This window comes from Bombus fervidus, chromosome 16 (genome assembly GCF_041682495.2).
Source record: "Bombus fervidus isolate BK054 chromosome 16, iyBomFerv1, whole genome shotgun sequence".
Taxonomy (NCBI): Eukaryota; Metazoa; Arthropoda; class Insecta; order Hymenoptera; family Apidae; genus Bombus; species Bombus fervidus.
Window position 1 is genome coordinate 1,459,234 of NC_091532.1, and position 24,405 is coordinate 1,483,638.

Genomic DNA, 24,405 nt, shown 5'->3' on the forward strand with positions numbered 1-24,405 from the left:
AATTCACTATAACGATCCACTTTGATCATTACCTTGACGACGTATTAATTCCCACGAAGAATAATAGATCACGAGGTTAAATCATGATCCGACGAGTGGTAGAATAATGTATAAATGCGGGAAAGGAATGGCCGGGTGCTTGTTCAAAGAGATTTCTGGATGGTTGAAAGAGAAAAGAGGGTAAAGTGGCCGAGTTCTCATCGAGGGAGGACAGCAGAGAATTCTTCTTTCTCTTCTTACCAACTTTTACTCGAGCGAGCTTCCTTCTGTGCCTTCAATTTTCCCTGTTCGATTCGCCACTCTTATTCAGTCGTCGAAAAGCTAAGAAACGAATGTACTTTTCCTCGATACACTGTGCCGTCGTCATGGCTACCATCGTCTTGGATAATCTTCTGCCTCTAAGGACATGTTCTCCGTTATATCAGGCCATTTTATTTCTCAGTTCGACAAACTTATTTCCAGCTAGTAGTTTAGTTATGCGAGAAGTACGAGCATCGACGATCGATGGCATCAATTTCGAAAATTCGTAACAAGATCAAATAAATTTGAGTTTCGTTAAAAATCAGATGTTTCCATGAAAATGACTTCTTTTTCGTCGCATCAACAACTTAGTGTTTATTTAAAAAATGATAAAAGAGTAGAAAGGTACGATTATAGATTGTTACATAATTGGCAACATTTCGAGCAATTTAACAGCTTCTGTATCGATTTATAATCTTTTAAATTGTCCTTTGTACTGGATTTTATATCGAATTGCTGTCTACATAGCTCTTTTATCGCAGCATGAATTTATTTTTCATATGACATTGCACAATTCACGAAACGATGGCTGTCCTCCCTTAAGGATACGAAGATACATGGCTTTAATGTTCTACCTTAATTCTAGAAATTACGACTCGATTAATGTCAATTATCAAATTATTATTTGCTTTTATCCGAAAGGATTCATTTACTTCAAGGTAAAATTATTTCATTTTCTCTTCTAACTGCCCTTTTGGATTCCCTCGGTCGATTCTTATAGCGGAGAAAATGTCATTAACAGAGAGAAGGACTGAAGCCTGGAAAGACAATTTCCTGGTGTCTCATGGTTCACCATTTCCTTTGACTAAAGTTGTTCGTCTATTCTGTACCACAAGAATCCACGGGCTTTGTGTCATCATATTCAGCCCCCTCTTAACAGCTTTGATCACTCTACTGCTATTAATATGTCTCTGTTTGACATTACTAATCGTTACAATATCTCTTTCGTATAATTGGAAAAAATGTATAACGTGATTTTTGTTCAGCGATTATGCTAGAAACCAAAATTAAAAAGTGTACGTTCGCACGAAATATTTCATACGGTGGTTATATTCGATTGAAATTGAAATTAAAGCTCGATGGAAGTTAAAACGTAAATTTCAACATTTTGATTGAACATTGAAATTTACCTGAATTCAGATTGCGAGAAATAAAATATATCAAAGTAATTGGTTAAATTGTTTTATAAATAAAGAAGGCTTTGCTTTTCAATTTAATATTAGAATTTAAAAAAATCAATATCATCGTCGTTTTTATATTTTCACTAAATTTCCATTTGAACGCTTTAAGCTTAAGAAAGTCCGATGTTAATTATGTCTGCCAAGTTTTGTTAAACAATATGTATTTAGCGTTACATTTTCTGCTACTATAATCATGTTAACATGATTAACGATTATACCTAGGGGAGGCATGACGCGGAAGAAATAGTATATTATTCGCAGCCATTCGTTCTTACCCTGGCAAGAGGAAAAGCTATCGGCAAATGTAATGCATTATGTATGAGTGCGTGATATTCAAGTAAAACGGCGTCGATTCAGAAAATGAAGCCTCTTTAAGAATCACCACAGTCAAGGCTAATACCTATGAATGACTTTTTCTTTTCCGCACTTATTTTGGTAAAAAGAATGTTTGGCTATTTCTTTTTTCGAAATATATTATTTTTCTATTTTTTTTTAATTCTAATTAAAATCCAAAATAAAATTAAAATTCAATTCTACAAGTACCATTATGGTGCCTGTGATTAATTACGTACAGTATAAAAATAAAAAGAAAGAAACAAGAAAAATGTTATGATCTAGAACTGACAGTAGATATAAGAAAATTATTTTGGTAAAAAGAATGTTTGGATATTTCTTTTCTCGAAATATATTATTTCTCCGTTTCGTTATTAATTCTACAACAACGATATGTTTTTTGAATTCTAATTAAAATCCAAAATAAAATTAAAATTCAATTCTACAAGAACCATTATGGCGCTTGTGATTAATTACGTACAATATAAAAATAAAAAGAAAGAAACAAGAAAAATGTTATGATTTAGAACTGACAGTAGATATAAGAAAATTTCTGACACAAGGAAATCCCATTAACCTGAAACGCAAACTGTGCTCTGAATCACATCTCTAAATCCGTACTTACGTACCTACATATATACAATAAAAATTCTCATAGATTTATAAAATTGGAAGATATACAAGACTCGAATATTGTCTAATAAGTTTCTAATGATAACGTACGCGAACCTGTAGTTCCCAGTTAGTATACTTTTAAACTGAAAGTTGGTAATTTTCCTGTAGCAAAGTATCGGCGTGAAATTGTCATCGCTCGTTTTCTACCACGTCAACAAATTCGAGAAGGCGTTGAATTTTGTTGTCTCCTTAGAATAAATGTCATAACCTACGTCGTTGATGAGAGAAGAAATGTACGAGAATGTTAAATTGACGGTGTAGAAAATTAATTTACGAACAATTAAAGTCGCTGTCTCTCCGCGGGTCAAGGAGAGTTATTTGTTTAATGTAACACGTCGTTCGCATATATGTAGCTTTCCCAAAGAGATACTACGTCAAGAAGAAGAACAATACGGAGAAAATTATATTCCGCGCGTTATTTCCTCGTCACAGATGCATTCTTAGATTTTACAGACAAATGTTTAATGGTACGTCTTCTTTCGCTCTCTGCCCTTTCTTCTTTCAATTGCCTTACTTTTTGTCTTTGTCCAACAACCGTTCAATGGTCTTTTTCTTATATTTCTTAAGACTTTTTCTCGCGTTTGATCGAAAAGGACGTCATTCTAGATTCTCGCAAGGAAAAAGTTTCAACATAAGTCGTTTTTCTACTTTTTGATAAATTTTCTTTACATTTCAGCTTTGGTTTTCAAACGACAAGACATCCTGAAAGATTATGGGAAATTAACACTATTTGTGGCAATAACGCTATAAAGTTTATTATCAGGACATGGATACGGTGAAGGAATATTTAGGATACATCAATCCTCATTGGGTAGCGGTGGTAGTAACAGGAATGTACACTCATCTTCGACAAATTTGCATAATTGGCTTGTGTTTCGACGAAGACAGTACTCCGTTCGATCCGTCTTACGCGTCGGTGCTTTTCATATTTTCCGTATTGTGCCTCTTAGCGGAATATAGACTTTGGCCTAGAACGCTTAAAGAACCACCTATTCAACTTCTTTACATTTACGAAGTAAGCATCGGTATTTAATGTTTTAACAAATCTAACGATCTTTTAATTACAATTTTGTACACACGTTAAGCGCATGTTTCACATACGAGGAGCTCGGTGGAAAAGTAGCGTAAGTTTATTGTCCTCCAAAAGCAGCTTTCTATGTCTTGTATTATAATTATATTAACGTTTAGAAGAATCTACATTACAGTTTAACTTTATCCATTATTTTGTCAAACTAAAGATTTTGTTCATTTGTACTTATCATTTTCATTCAACTTCTTATCTATAAATAACGATAAAATTACATATTCGATCGTAAGGTTAGTCACACAATTTTATATTTTAAATTATAATGAAAATAATAATGATAACATAAAAGAGATAGTAAACGATATAAAAATATTTTATACAAACTTCACGAAACATTTATTTTTGTCTAGATGTTGGTTGCAGCATTGACAACAAACTTAACCACACGTGCTATCTGGGTTCCACTCATGCACGTTATCTATTGTTTAACCCAAGAATCCAGTAAATGTGTGAGTTTGTTAACATAAAAGTTATTTGTTATTAAAATTCTATGGAACTGGGTAACGTTCGAAATGTTTTCCGTATCTCTGTAATCTCCGTAGTTTACGCATCTGTATCGCGAAAATAAACTGTTTTTTCAGTTGCTATGGTTGAACACAGTGTTGGGATTAAGTCGCTACTCGTTTTTAACTGAATTTGCATATTATATGGCGAAAGATTGTGCTGCAACGCATATGGCTTTCTGCATGTCCGTATTGTCGTTTGTTTGGATGCTGGATGCCACCGAATCCTTGGACGCGATTTTGGACACTTGGGCCAAGTAGTGAACCAGTAATGTTTAGTTTTATAAGACACTTATGTCGTAGAACGATTTAAACATAAAATTTCACGGTTAAATGACGGAATAATTATTTAGTACAGGTATTTAACTTGACTACAATTTAAAAATCCAGACAATTTGAAGAATTTAAGCAATTAAAATTATCGTGTACCGTCCGATAATTTTTTTCTTTTTTCTGCGATTCCTCTTTTCATTTTTCAGATTGAAACTTTACGCATTAAATTTCCAGGAAAAGAGTTTCAACGGTGTACAGTATTAGCCTAATCTTTATTTTATTTTATTAGGGATATTATTTGTCATTGTACGATAGTTATTCTGGCTTACTAGGAGGAACGATTAGTGCACGTTGACATAATTTCTTAGAATTAGAATTAGTCGGAAACTCCTTAGTTTACGAAATTAAAAATAAATCAGCGTGAGTCAATTTTATTTAAATCCGCAAATATAAATGTAACACGATGTATTTCGAATACAGAGAGGAGAATTTAAAACGATAAAAATAATTTCATCGTAATGATGATACATCGTTTGTACTTAGGGAAAGAACTAACGGACTATTGGCTCTCTGTAAATGTAAAAGGAAAAGGATCAGTTTTGCAAATCCAGAAGTGACAGATTGGTTTGTATATAAATTTATGTGCAGCACAGATTCCCTAAGTAAATACAAGCAACCAGAGATGTAACTTATCGAATTTCGTTGTTTCGTATTTGTCTATTGTATAACTTTTTACATTTATCGATGTACGTGTATATTTGTAATAAAGTCTATTTTTTCATACTGCAATTTTAATAATTTCTCACGAATCCTACACATATAATGCTTCTGTATTTAAAATATTCCTCATAAATTTATATCGCCATATTAAACGTTACAAATTTTCGCAATTACTACATTTACAGTATTATTTAAGTGGAATAAATATTTAAAGATCAAAGCTACCATCTGTTTTTTCGATTATCGAACACCAATAATCGAAAGGTAATTCGTACAATACGTCTTGTAGATTAATTTCTGAAATACGTTTTAACGAGTTCTTTTTAATAATCTATTTGAAATATTTATTTTGAGAAAGAGAACCAGAAAAAAAAAAAAAATGGCAAAGTTGCTTCATACTATTTGGGCGCTCTTGTTAAATATTTTCGGACTTCAGATTTTCCGAACATGTTTCGCCAATGCTATGGAAGACGAAGATTGCGAATCGCTGCTATCAGGACCACCGTTTAGTTCGATTTTCTTCAGCATTGGTATATATATCATTATCGTAAATTCTACACTCTTTCCACGATCTTTTCACGCGCCAAAAATGGTTTTTCTGATACTGTACGAGGTTAGTGTGATAACCAATTTTTATCGTTCATTCTCTCAAACAATACTTTCTGTAGCAATTTTATTTACCCGCCTAACTTTTGTTTCACTTGCTTATTTTTAGTTTTTAGCCACTGCATTTATCTTGGAATTCGCATTGGCCTGTATTTGGACACCGATCGACGTCCTCTTATCGACAACGTTACCGTCCTGTATCTGTTATGTAATATTACTATTCAATATTCCATACGATATTAGAAAAAGAGTAACACCTTAGAAATGTTAAAAAATAAAATAGTTTAAATAGGTTGAAAATAATTGAAACGAATATACACTTTATAAAATTAGATTAATATTTACGAGAATGTATTTGATTTTTAAAAAGTAGACACTTCGACGGTTTGGATTGGAAGATGCAGCCGTTTCGTTTTTAACAAATAAATCTTGGACCATTGTTCTAACTTACACTGCGTCAATTACGTTTCTTGTACTTACGCTTCACGTTGTGGATGCTGTGGATTACATCGTCCTTAGGTAGAATTTTCATTTGTAATTACGACCAAGTTAAACCGATTAATTCCATTATATCCAATTGATTGATTTGTTCCATTCATTTGCTTCATTTACTCCGTCTACCTCGACTTTTTAATTTCTCTGATTTTTCAAGTTTCCCTTATTTGATCTGTGTTATCATTCACATACGTTGTCCCACTATTTTTCTACATTTTCTTATTTCTGTCTTGTCTGTACAACTTATCCGAGTCTTCGCTGATCAGATACACAAACCTTCTTAAATACAAAAGCTCTTAAGAAATTTCTCAACGTACAATTTCCTAGCATTCCGTATAAGACAGAAAATGTATTGAAGTTAGCATATAAATCTTAATTTACCGATAGTATTTCCACATATGTTTCGTTGTAATTAAATTGGTTTAATATGGAAATGAAAAATTAATTTGAGCTCTTGGAGGATCGAATTGCTTTAGAACTACGAGACGAGCTTTAATCGTGTGTGGATTATTAACACTAAAAGTAACTCGCACAACGAAATTTTCTGTTCTAACGTTTTTGTGAAAAAAGAAAGAAATGGCCGGTAAATGTAATTGAAAAGTATCGTGTTAAAATACAACGTTATACGTACGTAACGTCGAGTGTGAGAGGATCGGCAAAAATTTGCAAAAAATCGAACGAATGAAATTTATCGCTGCATTAAATATATCACTTTAAAATCGAATCTGTTTTTCTACAGAGATTGTGGAACAATGTGTTTCTTAACTCACGTTCAAGAGAAGTTATGGGCAAGAGTGCAACGAGAATTTCCATTTTTAATTGAAGAAACCAAAGCGTGCCGTTGTAAAGTTCGTAGGAGAAGCAGTAAAAGAAGTAATAGTAAAAGTCGTTAATAACAGTAGATAATTTTAACAATTAATGTTTTGAACGAAGTGACTCTAAGAAAGTAAACTGTAAGAAATATTTTTAGAATTATAAAACATATTAAACGGTAAATCAATCATTCGAGTATATTACGCTTATTGACGTAATTTCAACCAGTTCTTGACTTTTAACCTCATCCTTTCACTTATCTTCGCGTCATATTTATCTTTCACAGTCATATCCTCTAAACTTTTCCTCTAAACTCGCATTTTCGCTGATAGTAATTTATTTTTAGAATTAACAGTTGAACAGTTGCAGTTGAAACATCGCAACGGTTAAATATCTCTATGACATTAAATGTTTGTACATCGCTAGATTATTTTACTTTCATTATTTTTGCACGCTATTATACGTCTATCTTTAGAAACGACGATTTAAGCAATTTTTCGAACTTACGCACAGTATAGGAAAAATATTGTTCGAAATGAAAAACGATGTATTTCAAATGTGAAAAACATTAAATGTTTCCGAGTACAAGTGTTCTTTATGTCAAATAAATTTATTTCTCCATCGCTGCTATTTCCTTGGAATTTATGGAATTTATCTTCTATGAGGATGATCACAAGGTAACGTTAGTTAGCGATTTCTGCACTCTACATTCTGCATTCTGATGACTAAGCGAAAGAAAATATCGAGCGAAGGGCGCGATTTAAAAAAAAAAAAAAAAAAAAACTAAACAAAATTTATCTAAGGATTTATCTAGATTTGTATTATTGTATTATTTAAAATACGACGGTTGGTTTATTTTTATGAAAAAGAAGGCATTTATTTCATTCCAACTGAAATGCAAAGTACAAATGGTATAGATAATATAGTGATAATAATGTAATAATTAATCGTTAATAAATATCAATTCAATTAATAATACGGTGTGTACCAGTATACTGTGGAATACTATATATACGGTAATTGTACTACACGGGATGTGTTCAGTGGCAGCGTTACAATCATTTTGTCACCGAAGTGTATATATTACAATGATTTATCCATTATCGCTGACCGACGATAATAAGTCGGCTCCTCGATTGTGCTTTTACATTTTCCTCGATATACTTTCTTTTTTCTTTTCTGTTTCTTGTGTCGCGCCACACTGATTCTTCGTTTTTATAAATTATCGATTTGTTCGGGAGGAAGGTCGGAGTGGGGTGGAGCGGTGACCAAGACAATGTGAAAAAGTACTTGCTTGCTCGATGTCGAGAAATGTTTTTGTTGGATGCAATGCGACATTAATTTGATTCTTTGTAATATGAAATCAGGATAATACAATATTCACGAATATATTAAATATTACGATATCGACGAAAAATCGTATTTAAATGAATTATAAATGATTAAGAGCAATTTATACAGACAAAAGCATATATCTCCGATCTGAAGGAAATTTTGAAATAAAAATTAACATATTAATCGAAATATTATTAACCTATTCATAAAAAATGTTAGGATATATTAATTAAAAATATTCTAATTCTTTGACTAGAATTACTTTCAAAGTTATTGTAAGTAGATACTCTAAAAAAGAGAAGACGGTATCGATATTGAAATTCTTGACTTCATATCGAATAGGAAGGAAAAGATACATCAAGTACGCATATGCAACCGAATATTCCCATCCTCGTGAGCAATGTTTCGTTTTTCGATATACGCAGACGTGTCTCACTCGCTCGCCATCGCAAATACAAACTGCGTTCGTTGAAAAGCGTTCTGATGACGACAAACGAACAAAGACAGCTAGAAAGAATTCCGAACCCGGAAGAAAAAGTTTCTGTCGTCGCTGAGCATTCGATCAAAGCGGACTAGTGCCGTTGTAGATATTAATCTTTGCGTCGTTCCGTTTCAATCTCAATTAGTTTGAGATCGAGGCATGAGCTGCTTCGTTTCTTTGTGCACGATTAGGCAGTGCTTGGAAAATTGTTTTACAGATATGTAACGTGAGTTCGCGTGGCTGCCATTTTTTTCACGTTTTCTCTTTTCTTCTTGTACAGATTATTCGCCTCGATCGGAAAACTCGATACCTACATTCGTCATTTTCCGATCTCAACATTTTGAGATCTTCTCAAACGTAAGTACGCTTCGCTCTTTCTTTTTCGATTTTTTTTTTTTTTTGTTTTTGTTTTTCATTCTCGTAATATTCTTAAATACATTTCGACGTTCTTGTTCACGTGCTAACTCGGTTTCGGTAAAAAAGTTGAGCCGTGTGTGCCTCAAATGGTACCTTAACTTAATATCGTTCGATCGACGCTGACTTTTGGGCCGTTCAAGCAATTCGACGGCTGTAAAGTTTATCATTTTCGAAATACATGAAATCTGGTGTATAATACAAAACGATATTGCTTGAAAAGTAAATCGATCCTGAGAACGCTGTCGTCTTGTCAGGAGTATCCTTTTTTCTCTCTTTCTTTCGTATAAAAGATATGCTGATTCGATGAAATTAAATTCCTTTCGTATAATGAATTGTCCTCTGTGATCAGTGCATCGGTTAATACATACGTGGTGACGTTAAAAATATAAATGACACAAGTGTTGGTAATTACCGCGTACATAAAGAAACGTTAAATATTCACAATTATTCTACAAAATTTACAGATTCCCTTTTTCTAGACTCGCTTACTCGTCATTCGTGACACGCTTTGAACATTTACAATGTATTAAGAAATCCGTTATTGCTATTATTCAAAATTCAGGCTATCTTACTAATCGTTATTTATGAATATAAATAAACAGAAAATACGAAGAAAACGTTTCTAAATATACGTTAGAAACAGAAAGATTTATAAATATTCGCCGACTACAGAATTTCGTATTAATTACTAAAAACGAAGCTACTTAAGTTTCTATGTCTTAAAAATAGAGATTGTTTTCGACCAACTACGAAAACGATCTTATGGAATGAGGATAAGGAACGTTTTCGTCGCAACGATCGTTTCTTCCTTTCTTCTTTCTACTCGATCCTTCCTCGAACTCGCGTCAACAGTTTCTTCTCTCTTTTGTACGTTTCGCAACTAAATACGCTCCATCAGTGGCAAATAAAATCGCAACGAATATCTCTTCAACGAATCTCACACGTTTTGCAAATATTATATATTTACATCAGATGGTTAGCGGGTTCCTTTGCACCTTACGAACTGCTTCCGCTTTGAAGTTATATAAAAATATATATACTAAGGAATATACGATATCGAGAGTTTCGGTTTAACAAAGATGTTACGATAAAACACAGCTTGCTAGCCCGTCGATGTACCATTTGTTTCATTTCGATCGCAAATATCAGATGTTTTCGTATTGTCGAAGTGAATGTATTCGGCCTTATTTTACATATAAATTTTACTTCGCTTCGTAATATGAGCAAGGACATGAAATTTTTATAAGAACGAAAAAATTGCGTAATTTTTCGTTGATTTGCTGTTCGTAAGGTTCTGCGTCCTTTTTGGTATCGCGCAAGTTTTTCGAGGTGCCTAGGTCAAGCGAATGGAGATAGACGCTTCGTATCAAATTGTCGAACGACGCTGAAAACTTGCGCATCGTAAAGGTAAGTCTCGGAAGTTGACTTTACTAACATTTAAATCTTTTTAAAATGATGTTACACCATTACAGTTATATGTAATTACGTAATGAAGAATAATTAGAGTCTTCGTTTTAACGAAGAACGTTCTTACTATACCCACGTTTCTACTGCCTGATGTTGTGATAAACGAATATACATACACGTTATGTTTTCGACAATATGTTGAAACGAACATAATATTTCCTATTATTCTTTTAACGTATCTATTATTTTAAAAAGTGTCCGATAGTTTGATAAGGCTTTGCATTATCAAAGTATACATCTAATTGGATTTGTTTATGAAATAAGGGCAGGTGTCCTGTTATTCCTTCCTTGATTCCTTCTTGCAAAGCCAATCTCCAAGAAATCGAGGGTTGTTCCAATCTCGCGAGTTACTCTTTTCAAAAATCACGCGACAACCGTTTTTCTTTTCTTCTCCTTTTCTTCTTCTTTTTTCTTTTTTTCTTTTTTGCCACTGTACACACACGTGCGCGCTTCTGCACGCTATTCAACTCATTATCAGTTACTCAACGATAAACCGTTCGTCCTCCTATAACGCCAGTCCGTCGAATACTGTCTCTGCTTAGAAACTACTTGGCGGGGTAAAATCGACGATAGGAATGGCCGGAGAAACGAAATGGTGTACTACGAAGGAGGACGGTGTGATAATGAAACAACGATAATTCAATGGTAAAGAACCTATCGACATCGAGAAACGTGAAGTGTAGCGGTCTCGGTATGTCGAGAAGGATAAAATCTGCTTTGGTTGATAAAGAGGCAACGAATTCGGAAGATTAACAATCTTTGAGAAACATTGAGCTACATTTTGGAGAGTATAGAATGGAAAGTTTAGTCGTTGAGAGAACGATTACGGATAATCGAAGCGATAATAGAAATTCGGATCGTTTGATATTACGAATGTTATCGCTAGAAGCAATTTTATAAGAAGATATCTTAACAATATAGAGATTCGTTCAAGCTGAATATTTGAAAACGAAACTTTACCAATATCTAGAATCTTGTTGCAATCTATCGTAATTCAGTTGAGAATCAGCAGAAAGTCTCGCGATGCTTAGAAACGAAAGAGTACAGGAGAAAAATACGATAAGTACAACTTTGTTGATTTTCTGATCTTGAAGTTATTTAGTGATTAGATAAAAAGGGGTTAAAAAGAGAGGGTTATAGATATGTGATTAGTTGAGAAGGTACTGGATTTTAAAATTACTCGTATGAAAAACAAACGCGACTTATCATTCTTTTCCTCCGTGATCTTCAAATCAAGTAATTTCAATAATCAGAAGAAAAAGAGGGAACAGACAATTAGGAAAACGAATATCTCGGGCGAACATACAGGGTGAGAACATACATCTAGAGAAAAATAATGGAAAAAGAGATACGGGGACAAATGTAGGTGCAATGTGAACGTAGCTTAAAGTGAGATTTCGATGTGTTTCTCGATGTTCTCAGAGGCTCATGAGGAACAGACGTAAACGGACGTCGAAGACAACGGGCGCGGAAAACGTAATATCACAAATATTGCCGGGAAACGATACGCAAGACGACGAATCTTGGTAGGACAATTATACAGAGATGCTCGGTACCGATCGCGGCGCGTTACGAGCGGCACCGGCACACCGAAATACACGACGTTACTTACAATATTCGTACAAGTGCTTAAACACTACGCCCGGATCACTCGATCCGACGGGGCTTCACCTAATCGATAAATTGACTATTAATATTTCCGTAGAGAATTTTACAAATCAGTCGAGACACATGCATGGAGATGCACTAGGTTGACGCTATCCTTGTTATCGTCGTAGCATAAACGATTTTTCGCTTACGAACAATCAAGGGCATTGATCGAACAACGAAATCATTTGCGGTATCGAACTCGCCATTAATGCTGCGACGTAGAAGGGACTTTTCGCGTCATTTCCTTTTTCGCACGCTCGCCGATTTTTCTCTTCCCTCGTCCCTCCGCTTTTTCTTCTTTCCATTCTTTTTCCTTCTCATTTTTCTCATCTTTCTTCCTTTTTTTTTTGCTGTACTTTTGCATTCCATTGTTTTCTTTCATGTAATTGCAACTTGTTGGCCGGTTCGACCATCGACAGAAAATAAATATTAATTCTACGTCGAGACTTGAATCGTGAGCTTTTCTCGACAACCGGCCCCTCGTATCGTACCATTACGATTCTTTTCTCTTTCTTTCTCTGTTTTTCTTTTTTTTTTTTTTTTGGTAATTTTTGTCTTTTTAATCTTCTTTTCAATGTGTTTTCGTTTGTATGTGATTCTTTCATTTATATATATATATAATATATATATATTCATATTTATATTTATACCGCTATATAATATTAATTATAATTACATACGCGCGCGGTAATTCTCAATTTGTTTATGCGGACTTTCATGCGCCGCACACGTTGCAGTACCCTTTGTCTTCCGCCGTGCGCTTCTCTCTTCTTTAACTCTCTTTCTATATATATATATATATATTTATTTATTTATATTTATTCATTTATTTATTTATATAAATCCATATTTATAATATATATATATATTTATCGTAATGTCAATAATAATACTATCAATAACTAATGCGGGTGACGGTGACGGCGACGATGACAACGATGAGGATGGTTCACGACTCGCGAACAACAACTAAACGTGTCTCTCTCTTTCTCTCTCTCTCTCGCTCTCTCTCTCGCTCTCTCTCTCTCTCTCTCTCTCTCGTTCAATCGCTCACGTTCTCTCGCTCTCTTTTAAATAATCCCTATTTTTAGTACGATAGACCACATTAGGATCGTTCGCATCGCGCGAACCAGGAAGGCGTCGCGAATGAACCATTTTACTCAAGATCTCTCTTCCCTTATACTCAACAACGTCAATATACGAATTCATGGTACGTTACACGGGGAGTGTTCCTATTAGCCGGTGCGCGTTCGCGGAAGAAACGAAAAAATTCCCGCCAGCTAACATCCGAATACGATGAATAAGTTCAGTGGGATTTAGAAGACGGATAAATGAGAAATGCCCTTGAAAGTATCATATACGGCCACTTGATGACCCAATGTAGATGAGGTAAAACAGAAACGATCTATCACGCGCACGGCTGGCAGTAGTAACGTGTTCACGAATATAATTCCAGTAGAACCGATGCTGTCGCGCCGATGATAATTTTAACCGATCGAATACCGAGACATCGAGAACGGTTGTACCGAGAAATAGTAACTATGACTGTGACTAAAAATAATGAATCGTACATATATAATATATATATATATAGATTTATTTTATTATAATAGAAAAGTCTCGCGTGCAGGCTGACACGCGCGAATTCACTACGTATACGCGTAACGTGCTATACAGATAGGTATTACACCCTTCGAGAATTATGCGCCACCTACGGTGTGTCCTGACGATTTACCATGATTCGATAGAGATTCTTATTGCAATAACGTTCGTTTATTTTTTCTTTTTTTTTACGGCTGAGGGAAGTGGATAGAAAGCTCTTTTCGTGAAATCGACATCAACATCGACGAGTAGCTTCATCTTTATAAAATTTCGACCAGAGGATGTTAATTCTTCTCTCTCTCTCTCTCTCTCTTTCATTTTCTCGTAATCGCGCACACCGTGTGGTCGCCTCGTTCTTGTTCGCGTGTGCACATCGCAAAAAATATGCGCCTGGAAACGTGCACTTGTTTCATCAACAAAACGGAACGTCTTTGTTGCCCGAATAACGCAAAGAACACTGGTTTTTACGGTTTCTTCGATTCTGTCCTACGTCTTCTTTTTTCTCTCGTCTTCGTAATAGAAAGTTCGTTCGAGCACACACGTTTTTTAGGGGATAGTCTCTTTCTTCATTTTTCCTCTTTTCTTTTCTTCCCTCTTCTCTTTTAAGCTCACGCAAACACTGTTTCTCCGAGGGTGTACAAATCGTGCGAGCTTACAGATTGTAGAGATCCTTTATGGTATTCTTAGTCCTCTTCTTCGCTTTCTTCCGCCGGTCCGTACATGTCGGCTAGCTTGTCGAATCTCGGTCCCCAAGCACCTAAGTACTCGTACTCGTGCTGCTCGTCGTCTGTTCCTGTTGATTTTAAAATAATTATTCGCATATATTTTTCTTACTCTTATAGGTGAATCAAATAACAGTCGAGTATCCTTTTTGCAAAGAATCTGTAATTGGTAATCATAATTTTCATTCATTCTTAATACCAAACGAAAACAGAAGTACTTACCGGAAGCTAACGATGACAATGAACCTGCGATGCTTCCGCCACCCTCGTATGCATAATTTCGTAGATCATCGAACGGTGGTGCGTTTGGATCACTGTCAGCTCTTTTTTTGTGGTCTTCTATAAAGATGCCCACGTTTGGTTCTGGTCCTAGTGTGTCTGTAAAATATTTGCAATCGTATCAATACCCGATTATCCGTTATCTTGGATATATATAACAACGAGAATTACTTACAGGGTATTTTACATGGCGGTAGTTTACCGCCCATTTCTGGAATCGGGCCACCAATAGGAATTTGAAGCGGGGTAATGTCGAATGCGGTCATATCATCTTCTCCGCCACCCTCGTCATCGTAGTTGATGATATTTTCTCTCACATCGTCATCAGGCCCAGGGTACTTAATATGAGATTCTCTTCTTCTATTATAGACGACAAATACTAAGACGAGAACTAAAACATAATACGAATATCATTAATCATTTTCTCTATTGGTTGATTCTTAAATTATTTTAATGTTTCTTGCCAATTATTTTTTCGTAAAGGTACATTTTCTTTTCATTTTTAATGGATGAGGGATATTAAAGGAACGATACTGATTAACTATAGTAGAATTCTTTTAGTTGGTGTGTAATTTTTCATTCTAGAAAATTATGTTCCTTTCTGTAGCTTTTTACGCGTGTAACGCATCTTGTCCACGCGATACTTACCAAGAATAATCAAAAGACAAACTAAAATAGCTGCCAAAGCTCCCATACTGAGTTTCAATGTTTGTCCCTCTTGAACGAGCTCGCAATTTTCTCCCCAGAAACCATCGGGACAAATACATCTATATCTGAAGCGTGGATCTTGATTGATACATCTACCACCGTTCAAACAAGGATAATCTATGCATTCGTTTTTGTCCATGCATCCTTTGCTATCAGGCGATGGAATTCTTCCTTCTCCACATCTAGGAACATAGACAAGATAAGATTTATCAAGTCATACGTATGTATACATATATGTAAATTAAAGATAGTGTTCTTTAAATTTTACAATACTTACGTGCAATCATACTCGTTCCAAAGATCGATACATTCGAATGGTTCTGGACAAATGACGTTGGCACAGGGTTTATTCGAAGGACAGTTTCTTTCCAAATTTCTGGCCATTGTTGCTTGACCCCATTGTGTTCCATTCATAGCAGGTGGTAATGGTAGATGTTTGCCCTCTAATCTTATGTCATCGAGACATCCTGTTCAAACGAAAAATTATATTAACTTCCTCCTCGCATCATCCTGTGAACACTGAAGTCTTTTTATAATTGCATCTTATTTTTTGTATTTTACCACATAATGCCTTTCTAACTATTTAATTTTACACCTTTCTGTTCAAGAAATTTTGTCTATATATAATTGAATATATCACTTTCCACAGTCTGTATTTCTATTCTTCTTTAACTTGATTATCAAAAATTATAAAATGTTTACCTTTCTGATAATCCGCGTACACTTCGAACGTCCGAACTCCAGTGTACTCAGCCTTGCCGCCCGCGAAAACTCCTTCCTGTTTGTCAACCAATAGCCACTGGTGTCCTTCGAAGGAGAAGGTTTCATTGAATCTTCTTCCCTCACCACCATCCAATTCCAAAGTTGCAGCTGATCCGTATCTCGATACTCTAACTGTATGCCACTGTCCATCATCAACAGCTATCGCAGTCAGCCATATGTCTCGTTCCTCAGTTCTCAGACTGTTCAAATTGTAACGGAAGTGCAGTCTGCTGTCCTTGATCTAGAAATTAAAAGATGCAATGACTATAATTGAATATTTTATTAATTTAATTAGCTATTTTCCTTTCTTTATTTAAATGAATATTATTTTCACTTCTAAAATGTGATAACGTGAATAATCACCTCCAAAATAGCGTATTCTCTATTATGCTGATCGCTGACTCTAAACAATTCACCATGGACCTCTCGGGTGCGGAATCTCAGTTGTACTTGAGTGGAATATTTATCCGGTTCGAACGACAACGCGTATTTGACATAACTTTGTGGTTTGAATGTCGTTGGTATAGTGGATGTCATACATCCTGGACCAGTCCATCCTGGGTTACATTGACATCTAGCTTCAGTGAAGCTTCCTACGCAAGTACCGTGTTCCCAGCAACGGAAGGTGGATTCCTGGTTGTTGCAGATTTCCTCGGTTTGAGGGCAGCCAGCTACGCTGTTTCTTGATAATCCAGGATGTGCTAGATCGTAAAGCTTGCTATTGTGAAAGAGGTTCTTGATGCAGCCATCGAAACCTTTACCAACTGGCATATGCTTCCACTTGTAATGAGTTGGATCGAATTGCTCGACGTATAAACCACCGATTTGAAGTGGTGCGTTTACGTTTAGATATTCGTTGAAGGGTGGTATGGTGCCTTGAGCTTGGCAACTGGTGTCGTTGAATTCTGGTGGCGTGCCGTCTTCCGGTTCCGAGATATCCGCGGATTTGCAATAATCGATGATTAATTTCACCGTCTGTAAAATGAAACAGAATTCCGTGGAACTAATTACAAGCGATCGTTGTAAACTGGATGTAATCTAGTTGTAACCTTATCCTTCTAGAAGAAGGAAACCATTTTAATAATTTCAATTCTATTTTCTCATTTTAACACATATAGAGATATTTAAATTATTGTTTAAAAGATAATTCTGACCTCCGTGTTCCAAAAGATGTCGAGTCTGTGCCATTCTCCGTCGTCCAAAGTTCTTTTCGGTTTCACTTTTAACTCTAAAGTACCAGAACCGAAGTCTATCAACAGTCGAGGTATTCCACGTTCCAGTTCGACGGATATAAAATCTGTAAATACGTACATTACGCAATAGTATGTTATTTTATTCGTTACTCTGAAAATCGCTGATTTATCAGACTTAAACTCTGGCAAAGATATCACAGAGGAAGTTATTATTACCTTAGAAATCTATTATTATCTTGTGATCTATATTTGCTTACCAGAAACCATAATTTCGTCAGCTTCAGGAGGAACAATAGGCCCATTGTATAATAGTAATCCGTCAGGTTTCTTAGTGATGAATTCGAAACTCAGATGACTGTTATCGCACATTTCTAGCGCAGGATACCAAGCCCAGCCATTTCCACGGAAACTTCTTGCAGTTTGCTGACATCTTGGACCATTATATCCAGCAGGACACTGACATCTACGTAATAAAAAATGCATTAAATAAAATTAATATGCTAGTATAATACATCGTATGCTAAATTTCACGAGTTGTTAGACTTACGATAACCCAAATCGGCCTTCCACGCAACGGCCTCCGTTATAACAAGGGCTGTTTCTACATGATTCCCCTTTACTGAAGTTTCGAGCTCCGCATGTACATTCAGCGATTACATCCACCCGCACACCCACTAGGGCGGTTCTGTTTGCATTGACCATGTATGGTAAACTGCTGATATCCAAGGTGTTTGTGCAACTACCCTCGCATACTTCATTCTCGTAATAACACTCGTCGATGCCGACCATCGTTATGTTAATACCGACCTCTTTCTCGATCTAATCGAATTAAAATTATTTTTTAATCAACTTGATTTGTTTAAGCGTGAATTACACCGTGTCAAATATATTTTAGTCTTTATTTAAGTTTGATAGGTTTTGCGATTTAGAGACCTTTCATTTATTACAATAAATTATAAAACAGGTCATTTCATGAAATTCTTGCTTCAATAAAAACAATATCCAATTTATGAAATATTGTTATTGATTTCATTAAGTATTAATTTATGTGATAATATCGGATTGAATGTTGTTGATAATTCCTTCATAATAGGATTTATCCCTAGTACGTAAAAGGAAAAGGATGTATCTCTGATACAAAATTTTGCTAAAAGCTGAAATAATCCAATATTCCTGTATTTATAGTAATCTGATATTTTCACTGATAGCCCATTTAATTAGAAGCAAATTTAATGCAGAAATGAAACAAAAATGTTCGCGATTGAAAGTAAAATTCAAAAATATTCAGTTCAGGATTTAGAATCTTCAAAAGATTTAGATCGCAAATTTTTAATTATTTACACTACAACAAATTGAAATGCCACGAATTAATTTATATTAACTTACTTCTTCACGATGCATTAGTACGATTCCATTCAATCTTACAGGCTTATAATAGGGCGAACCGTGGGCCGCGAATCTGACGTCTGTCAACGGTGGATGCATTCTACGTAATTGAACGCTAAACACGTCTACATTTTCTCTATCGATATTTAACAAGTGTGCCAATTTATCTCTAAATAATTCTGCTTTGCTACGCGATATAGTTTGTGACTGGAAGAGAAAAAATTAAAAATTCATTAAATATAGGTTTCATATAAAAAGGAACGAGTTAATAGTCTATAATTAAATGGAATAATTACTTTATAATCCCAAACACGAATGAAATCTTCGTCTGTTATACCGGATATTCGAACCGAACCAGAATTTAATACAGCTTCGAAAGGAATCGTTTTCACCGTGACTGTCACGTTTGCTGGGACATCTGTTTGCGTGTGCTTCCGATCGTAGACTTTGAAACGTAGATGATATCTACCGTCGTGAGTGCCTGATTTCATATAAATCATACCGGTGTCCTCATCTAGCTTGAATTGAGCGTGCTCTAAACCCTCCCAATAGAACTTTTTATCCGGTAAATCCCAATCGTCCAAATCGAATACGTAAACTCTGCCTATTTCTGTGTCTGGTGATTGTCCCTGTGAAACGAACTCGACCAAGTCAAATTATATGAACTTTTAATTATAATTATATATTGAATAATAACTTTGAAATATAATCTTTAATTCTTTGAGTATTCATTTAGTCAGATTAATGTGCTATCGAGTTTTCAAATAAGTACAGTAATTATGTAATTATAGCACGGTAATTATATTACACGCAAGTCATGTATGAAAATAGTATTTTGATTTTATTTACATCTTAGTTTCTAGGATAAAAATTGATAGGATAAAGAACATGAATTCCTTTACTTTTAAAAAGTCAAACTAAATAGAAAATTATGTGAAATTGAAATATAGAAATGAAATACATACTGCGTAGTTATATACAAAAATGTCCTTTGATCCAGGCTGCATTTTGTTATCGTTAATATCCCCGATGATAACAGTTAAAGTACTGGTCCCAGACATCGATGGAGTTCCTGTGTCTTTGATAACGATCGGTATCAAGTACTCCTTTTGTTGTTCTCTGTTAAACGATAGTAACGATGACACAATAGCCATGCCATCCCCGTTCGCTCCCTCTGCAAGGAAACAGAAAACCGGCGTTTGTTAGCGAGAACTATCGAACTACAACTAACAACGTTCCACTGAAACGGGAACGTAATAGGATTGGATCCAGACTCACTGTTATCGCTCTCAACTTTGAAACTGGCACGAATCACATCGTCTGCCTTTGGATCCATCCTGAAAGTAAACGGTGGTCCATTGCTCTTCGATCGATCGTCATCATCCGTCGCTGAGATCTCCACTACTTTTTTCTGTTGCGAGTGTTCTTGTAGCACGGGTCTATAATCTTTCAGAAATCGTGGCGGATTATCGTTTATGTCGTGTACGATTACCGTTAACGTGGCTGTTGCTGTTTTAGGCGGAATTCCATCGTCGATGGCCAAGATTTTCACCTGGAACAAACGATTTTTAGTTTGGTTGGTCTCGAATCTAAGTACAATGTACAGTAGTAGTTATTATCTGATGAATATTTAAACAACAATATGATTTTATGATTTACCTGATGCCTTGGGGTTTCTTCGCGGTCGAGACTCCTCTGGATCGATACCGTGCCATTTTCGTTGATCGAAAATTGCCTCTTACGATCGGAACTTCTATCGATCGAGTAGAACACTTTGCTCTTACCACCCTGATCAGGATCGGTGGCTGTAAATGTTTCGAGACTGCTTCCAATGCGAGCATTTTCAGGAACCGTGGTCTCGATATTCGCCTTCTCGAATTGAGGTTGATTATCGTTTATGTCGCGTAGCTTCACGACTACCCAGGAATAGGCAACGTGATACTTGTCGTTGTCATTGTCTTCGCCCTACGAGGTACAGGATATTGCCGTATAGTATCAGAAACCAAAAGTCGTCGATTGAAAATATAGAAATACAAATAGAATGAAATATGACGAGTGTAACTCGTACTTTATCGTACAAGAGGAAGAATGTACTAAATGTGCTAAAAAATGATCTCATTATTTATGGGGAATGGGTATGGGAACATAGAGCAGGAAGATAATAGTAGATTTACAAATATAAGTTATCTATAGAATTGTATAATTTTTTAATCAAATACCTTATCGTTAACTTGTATCCTAAATCTGAATCCGTTGCTCTGCAATTGGTCCTCGTAGTCCAACGATTGCACAATTTTCAAGGAACCCGTGCCATCGTTATTTCTTACCATGGTGAATTTATCAGCACCGTAACCACTGCTTTCGATCACCTGCGTTTGTAAATTAACACGTTAAACCATATTTCTACAATTATTTCTCTTTAACCGTTATGATAAAACAGTACCTTATATTGGAATTTATTGGTCTCATCCTCGTCGTGTACAGTGACCGTAAGAATTGGCATTTCCGGCAAATCTGGACCTTCCGTTTCGTCTACCTCCGTAAACCATTCCTCCTTTGTGAATTGCGGAGGCATATCGTTTATATCTTTCACTCGTATAGATGCTGTCCCCGTCCCTAAATATTGGAAAAATACCATCAAAATCTTCGTAGATTATAATTAAAGCAGGAAACAAATAATTCTACATGTTACTGTCTCTTTCAAGTATTTAAAATATTAAATACAAAAAGATCTTGATATTTTTAAACACTGAAATGCATATCAAACAAATCTGATATTTCTATCTTTAAAATACTTTGTACTTTCTGCGTTAATAAGTTAAAGATTTCCAAAGATCTTTGAGAGTTTCCATTTCAATTTTTAACTTACCCTTTAACCCCCCTCCATCCATTGCTACCACTTGTATAGAATAATCTGGCGTGCGTTCTCTGTCCAAACAGCATACTGCCGTCTTTATCACACCGGTTTCCGATTCGATTTCAAAAATTGGCGAGCCAGTTTCCTCCTCGATGACATTCTTTTCAATAGAATAAATTAGTTTCGCGTTTGTACCTTCGCTCGGATCGTCATAGTCCACCGCTGTCATGGTCATTACAACCATTCCTGGGGACAAATAAGGAAAAAACTGATCTTAATCATTTGTATAAAAGAAGCAATGTAAATGATAAAATCTTTAACTGTAGAAAACTAGAATACTAAAATACTTATGCACTATTCTTTCTTTTTTTTAGATAAATACAAGTCTTACGTATTATGCTTTCTGTATTTATTTCATCTTTTTATAAACAATGTATTTTTATTAATACATTCTACCGAGCTCTCAATTAACAATAATCGTTTTCACACAAACCTTAAATTGATACTTAAAGATGTCCATTTGTTCTAGATTGCCAATCTAGATTATTATTATTATATATTATTTGAATATAAATCGCGTCTGTCCATTTATATTCAAATATAATATTTCTATCAATGTATCATGAATAAATCATATATTGCAAAGACTATGTTAACGCATCGTGAAGGAAAAAGCAATATTTCCTTCGTAGTGAAGATATAATCTAACGTTACCTGCCGTTCCGTTTTCCGTGACGTTGCCGAAATAAATGCCTTGCGGGAAGGTAGGTGCATTGTCGTTGATGTCCTTCAGGTTCACTTGAACGTCAGCATATCCAACCAAACCTTCTCCGCCTTCATCTTGAGCAAACACAGTGAATCGCCACTGCGGTCTTCCATTTGGTTGATCCCTGTCCAGTGGCTGTGGAGTAACACCGAGATTACGGCCCTAAGTAACTTAGGATGCGAGGCAAATTTAATAAAAGAAGCTTCGCTGAAACTTCTGCACAATTTTTTTTCCGTACGATACTTCTTGACGACAAAACGTACTTTCGACAGGGACTACGAATTAAATACGCGATTTTATCGTCGAAAATTTAATTTCTTTCTCTCGCTGCTGCATTGTATCAGTTTTAAATAAACTTAAATCGTAACTTTTGAACGAATTAAATAACTTTTGTATAAAAGCAGCAAGAGGTGATTTCAGGTAGAAGTTTTAAGATACTTAGAGAGGTGTTTTAATGGATTTATGAGCTTACGTAGAAATATTTAATTTGGCACGTAGAGTTTGCGGCGAGCATTCTCCTGTTTCAATAAATTTTTGGCATCCAAGTATTAAAATGATTAATGAATAAAAAATTAATAAAGACAGAAAGTATTTGTTAGCGATAAAAGAATTAGTAATCGAGGATTGCAGTTCGTACATACACTAATCGTTAGACTGATTCGTGTTAATTAAATTTGGCAAAGGGAAACAAACCTTTAGAACGTAAATTTCTCCGCTGGTGCGGTTGATATCGAATTTGCTATTCGCTGGATTATCAGGATCGATACCCTGACCAGTTAGAAAGTAGACGATATTCTGTGGCCTATCCTTATCCCCATCAGTGGCTGTGACCTGTGTCGAAAATTCATTATCGATAAATACATTATTTCAGCAATTTAGTATTATTATAATTGCTACGTCGTTCTGTAAGCGATGTCGTACTTGTACACATATGTATCTTGAAAATATTACAAAAATTTAAGTCTGATAGTTTTATAGCCTTTTTTAATGAACATTTTTATAATTCTTCTCTTCATTATTCTTCAATTCTTCTGATAAGAATTAGTTAACACTTTGGATATAAAATATTTGTTATTCGTTACCACATTGAGGCCTGCCATTGTGTTAAATTTCTTATTCTGTCAATCAAAATATATGAAACTGTATGAAATCAATTTAAATTTCGTTCGTGGAACAGAGTGGATAATTTCCACTCACATTATTTTAAATACTTTTATTTTAAATACTTTTGGGTGGATTTGACATAAATACGAATACTTAAAATGACAAGTTTAATAAAAATGTCATATTCGCTTTTGTTTTCTATTAATTCATCTCGTCGTACGTAGGTAATATATACGACGAAAAATTTATACGCCTTTGATCGTGATTTGTAGATTTCATGTTTTATGTTACATTCTATGCATTATGTTCTATACTCCTCTATGCTGCATATTTTACATTTCGTATTATGTATTCCATATTGTACAATCCATACTTTATGTCCCATATACCTTGTTTTATTCGGGATTTTACGTTCTGAATTCTATATTAGCTCGTAGATACAACGTACTGGTTTTCAAATACTATAATTTCCCTTTATCCAGAAGTTCGTGATAAAGGACATACAGGGAAGACGTAACGATAGCCTAGTCGTAATTGGATAAAATAAGAATCGAATTCGCGTCCAACGATTTAACGAATCAGTTCCATCAGTTTTCCAGCTAGAAATTTTCCAGAATAAGATCATTCTCTTACTATTATCCTATTTCTTTATCTGATTTAGGACGATCACGTTTGATCGAATTATACGTA

General features: G+C 35.1%; 3 protein-coding genes across 8 annotated transcripts in view; 2 read left to right on the plus strand and 1 right to left on the minus strand.

Moving 5' to 3' along the window:
• Positions 1-2,156: 2,156 nt before the first annotated feature.
• On the plus strand, positions 2,157-5,124 carry LOC139995635 (uncharacterized). Its single transcript, XM_072019266.1, has 5 exons — positions 2,157-2,956; positions 3,166-3,504; positions 3,927-4,025; positions 4,158-4,347; positions 4,896-5,124. Exons 2-4 carry the CDS (start codon positions 3,256-3,258, stop codon positions 4,338-4,340), a joined length of 531 nt encoding a protein of 176 aa, XP_071875367.1. The 5' UTR covers positions 2,157-2,956; positions 3,166-3,255; the 3' UTR covers positions 4,341-4,347; positions 4,896-5,124.
• A 212-nt stretch (positions 5,125-5,336) lies between these two features.
• On the plus strand, positions 5,337-6,329 carry LOC139995636 (uncharacterized). The gene is made up of 2 exons (XM_072019267.1): positions 5,337-5,685; positions 5,788-6,329. Exons 1-2 carry the CDS (start codon positions 5,452-5,454, stop codon positions 5,938-5,940), a joined length of 387 nt encoding a protein of 128 aa, XP_071875368.1. The 5' UTR covers positions 5,337-5,451; the 3' UTR covers positions 5,941-6,329.
• Positions 6,330-9,077: 2,748 nt separating this feature from the next.
• Positions 9,078-24,405, minus strand: part of LOC139995852 (neural-cadherin-like) — a 242,297-nt gene continuing 226,969 nt past the window's right edge. For all 6 annotated transcript variants that reach the window (XM_072019728.1, XM_072019731.1, XM_072019726.1 and 3 more), the window contains 20 exons: positions 23,305-23,442; positions 22,560-22,746; positions 21,858-22,091; positions 21,432-21,604; positions 21,208-21,357; positions 20,648-20,953; positions 20,267-20,540; positions 19,954-20,162; positions 19,285-19,617; positions 18,989-19,195; positions 18,150-18,421; positions 17,860-18,065; positions 17,564-17,706; positions 16,773-17,384; positions 16,350-16,650; positions 15,925-16,114; positions 15,588-15,829; positions 15,115-15,330; positions 14,883-15,038; positions 9,078-14,731 (listed from right to left, as the gene is read on the minus strand). In XM_072019728.1, coding sequence (XP_071875829.1) covers positions 14,622-14,731; positions 14,883-15,038; positions 15,115-15,330; positions 15,588-15,829; positions 15,925-16,114; positions 16,350-16,650; positions 16,773-17,384; positions 17,564-17,706; positions 17,860-18,065; positions 18,150-18,421; positions 18,989-19,195; positions 19,285-19,617; positions 19,954-20,162; positions 20,267-20,540; positions 20,648-20,953; positions 21,208-21,357; positions 21,432-21,604; positions 21,858-22,091; positions 22,560-22,746; positions 23,305-23,442 — 4,659 coding nt within the window. In that variant the 3' untranslated portion in view covers positions 9,078-14,621. The remainder of the gene's footprint in view (positions 14,732-14,882; positions 15,039-15,114; positions 15,331-15,587; positions 15,830-15,924; positions 16,115-16,349; positions 16,651-16,772; positions 17,385-17,563; positions 17,707-17,859; positions 18,066-18,149; positions 18,422-18,988; positions 19,196-19,284; positions 19,618-19,953; positions 20,163-20,266; positions 20,541-20,647; positions 20,954-21,207; positions 21,358-21,431; positions 21,605-21,857; positions 22,092-22,559; positions 22,747-23,304; positions 23,443-24,405) is intronic.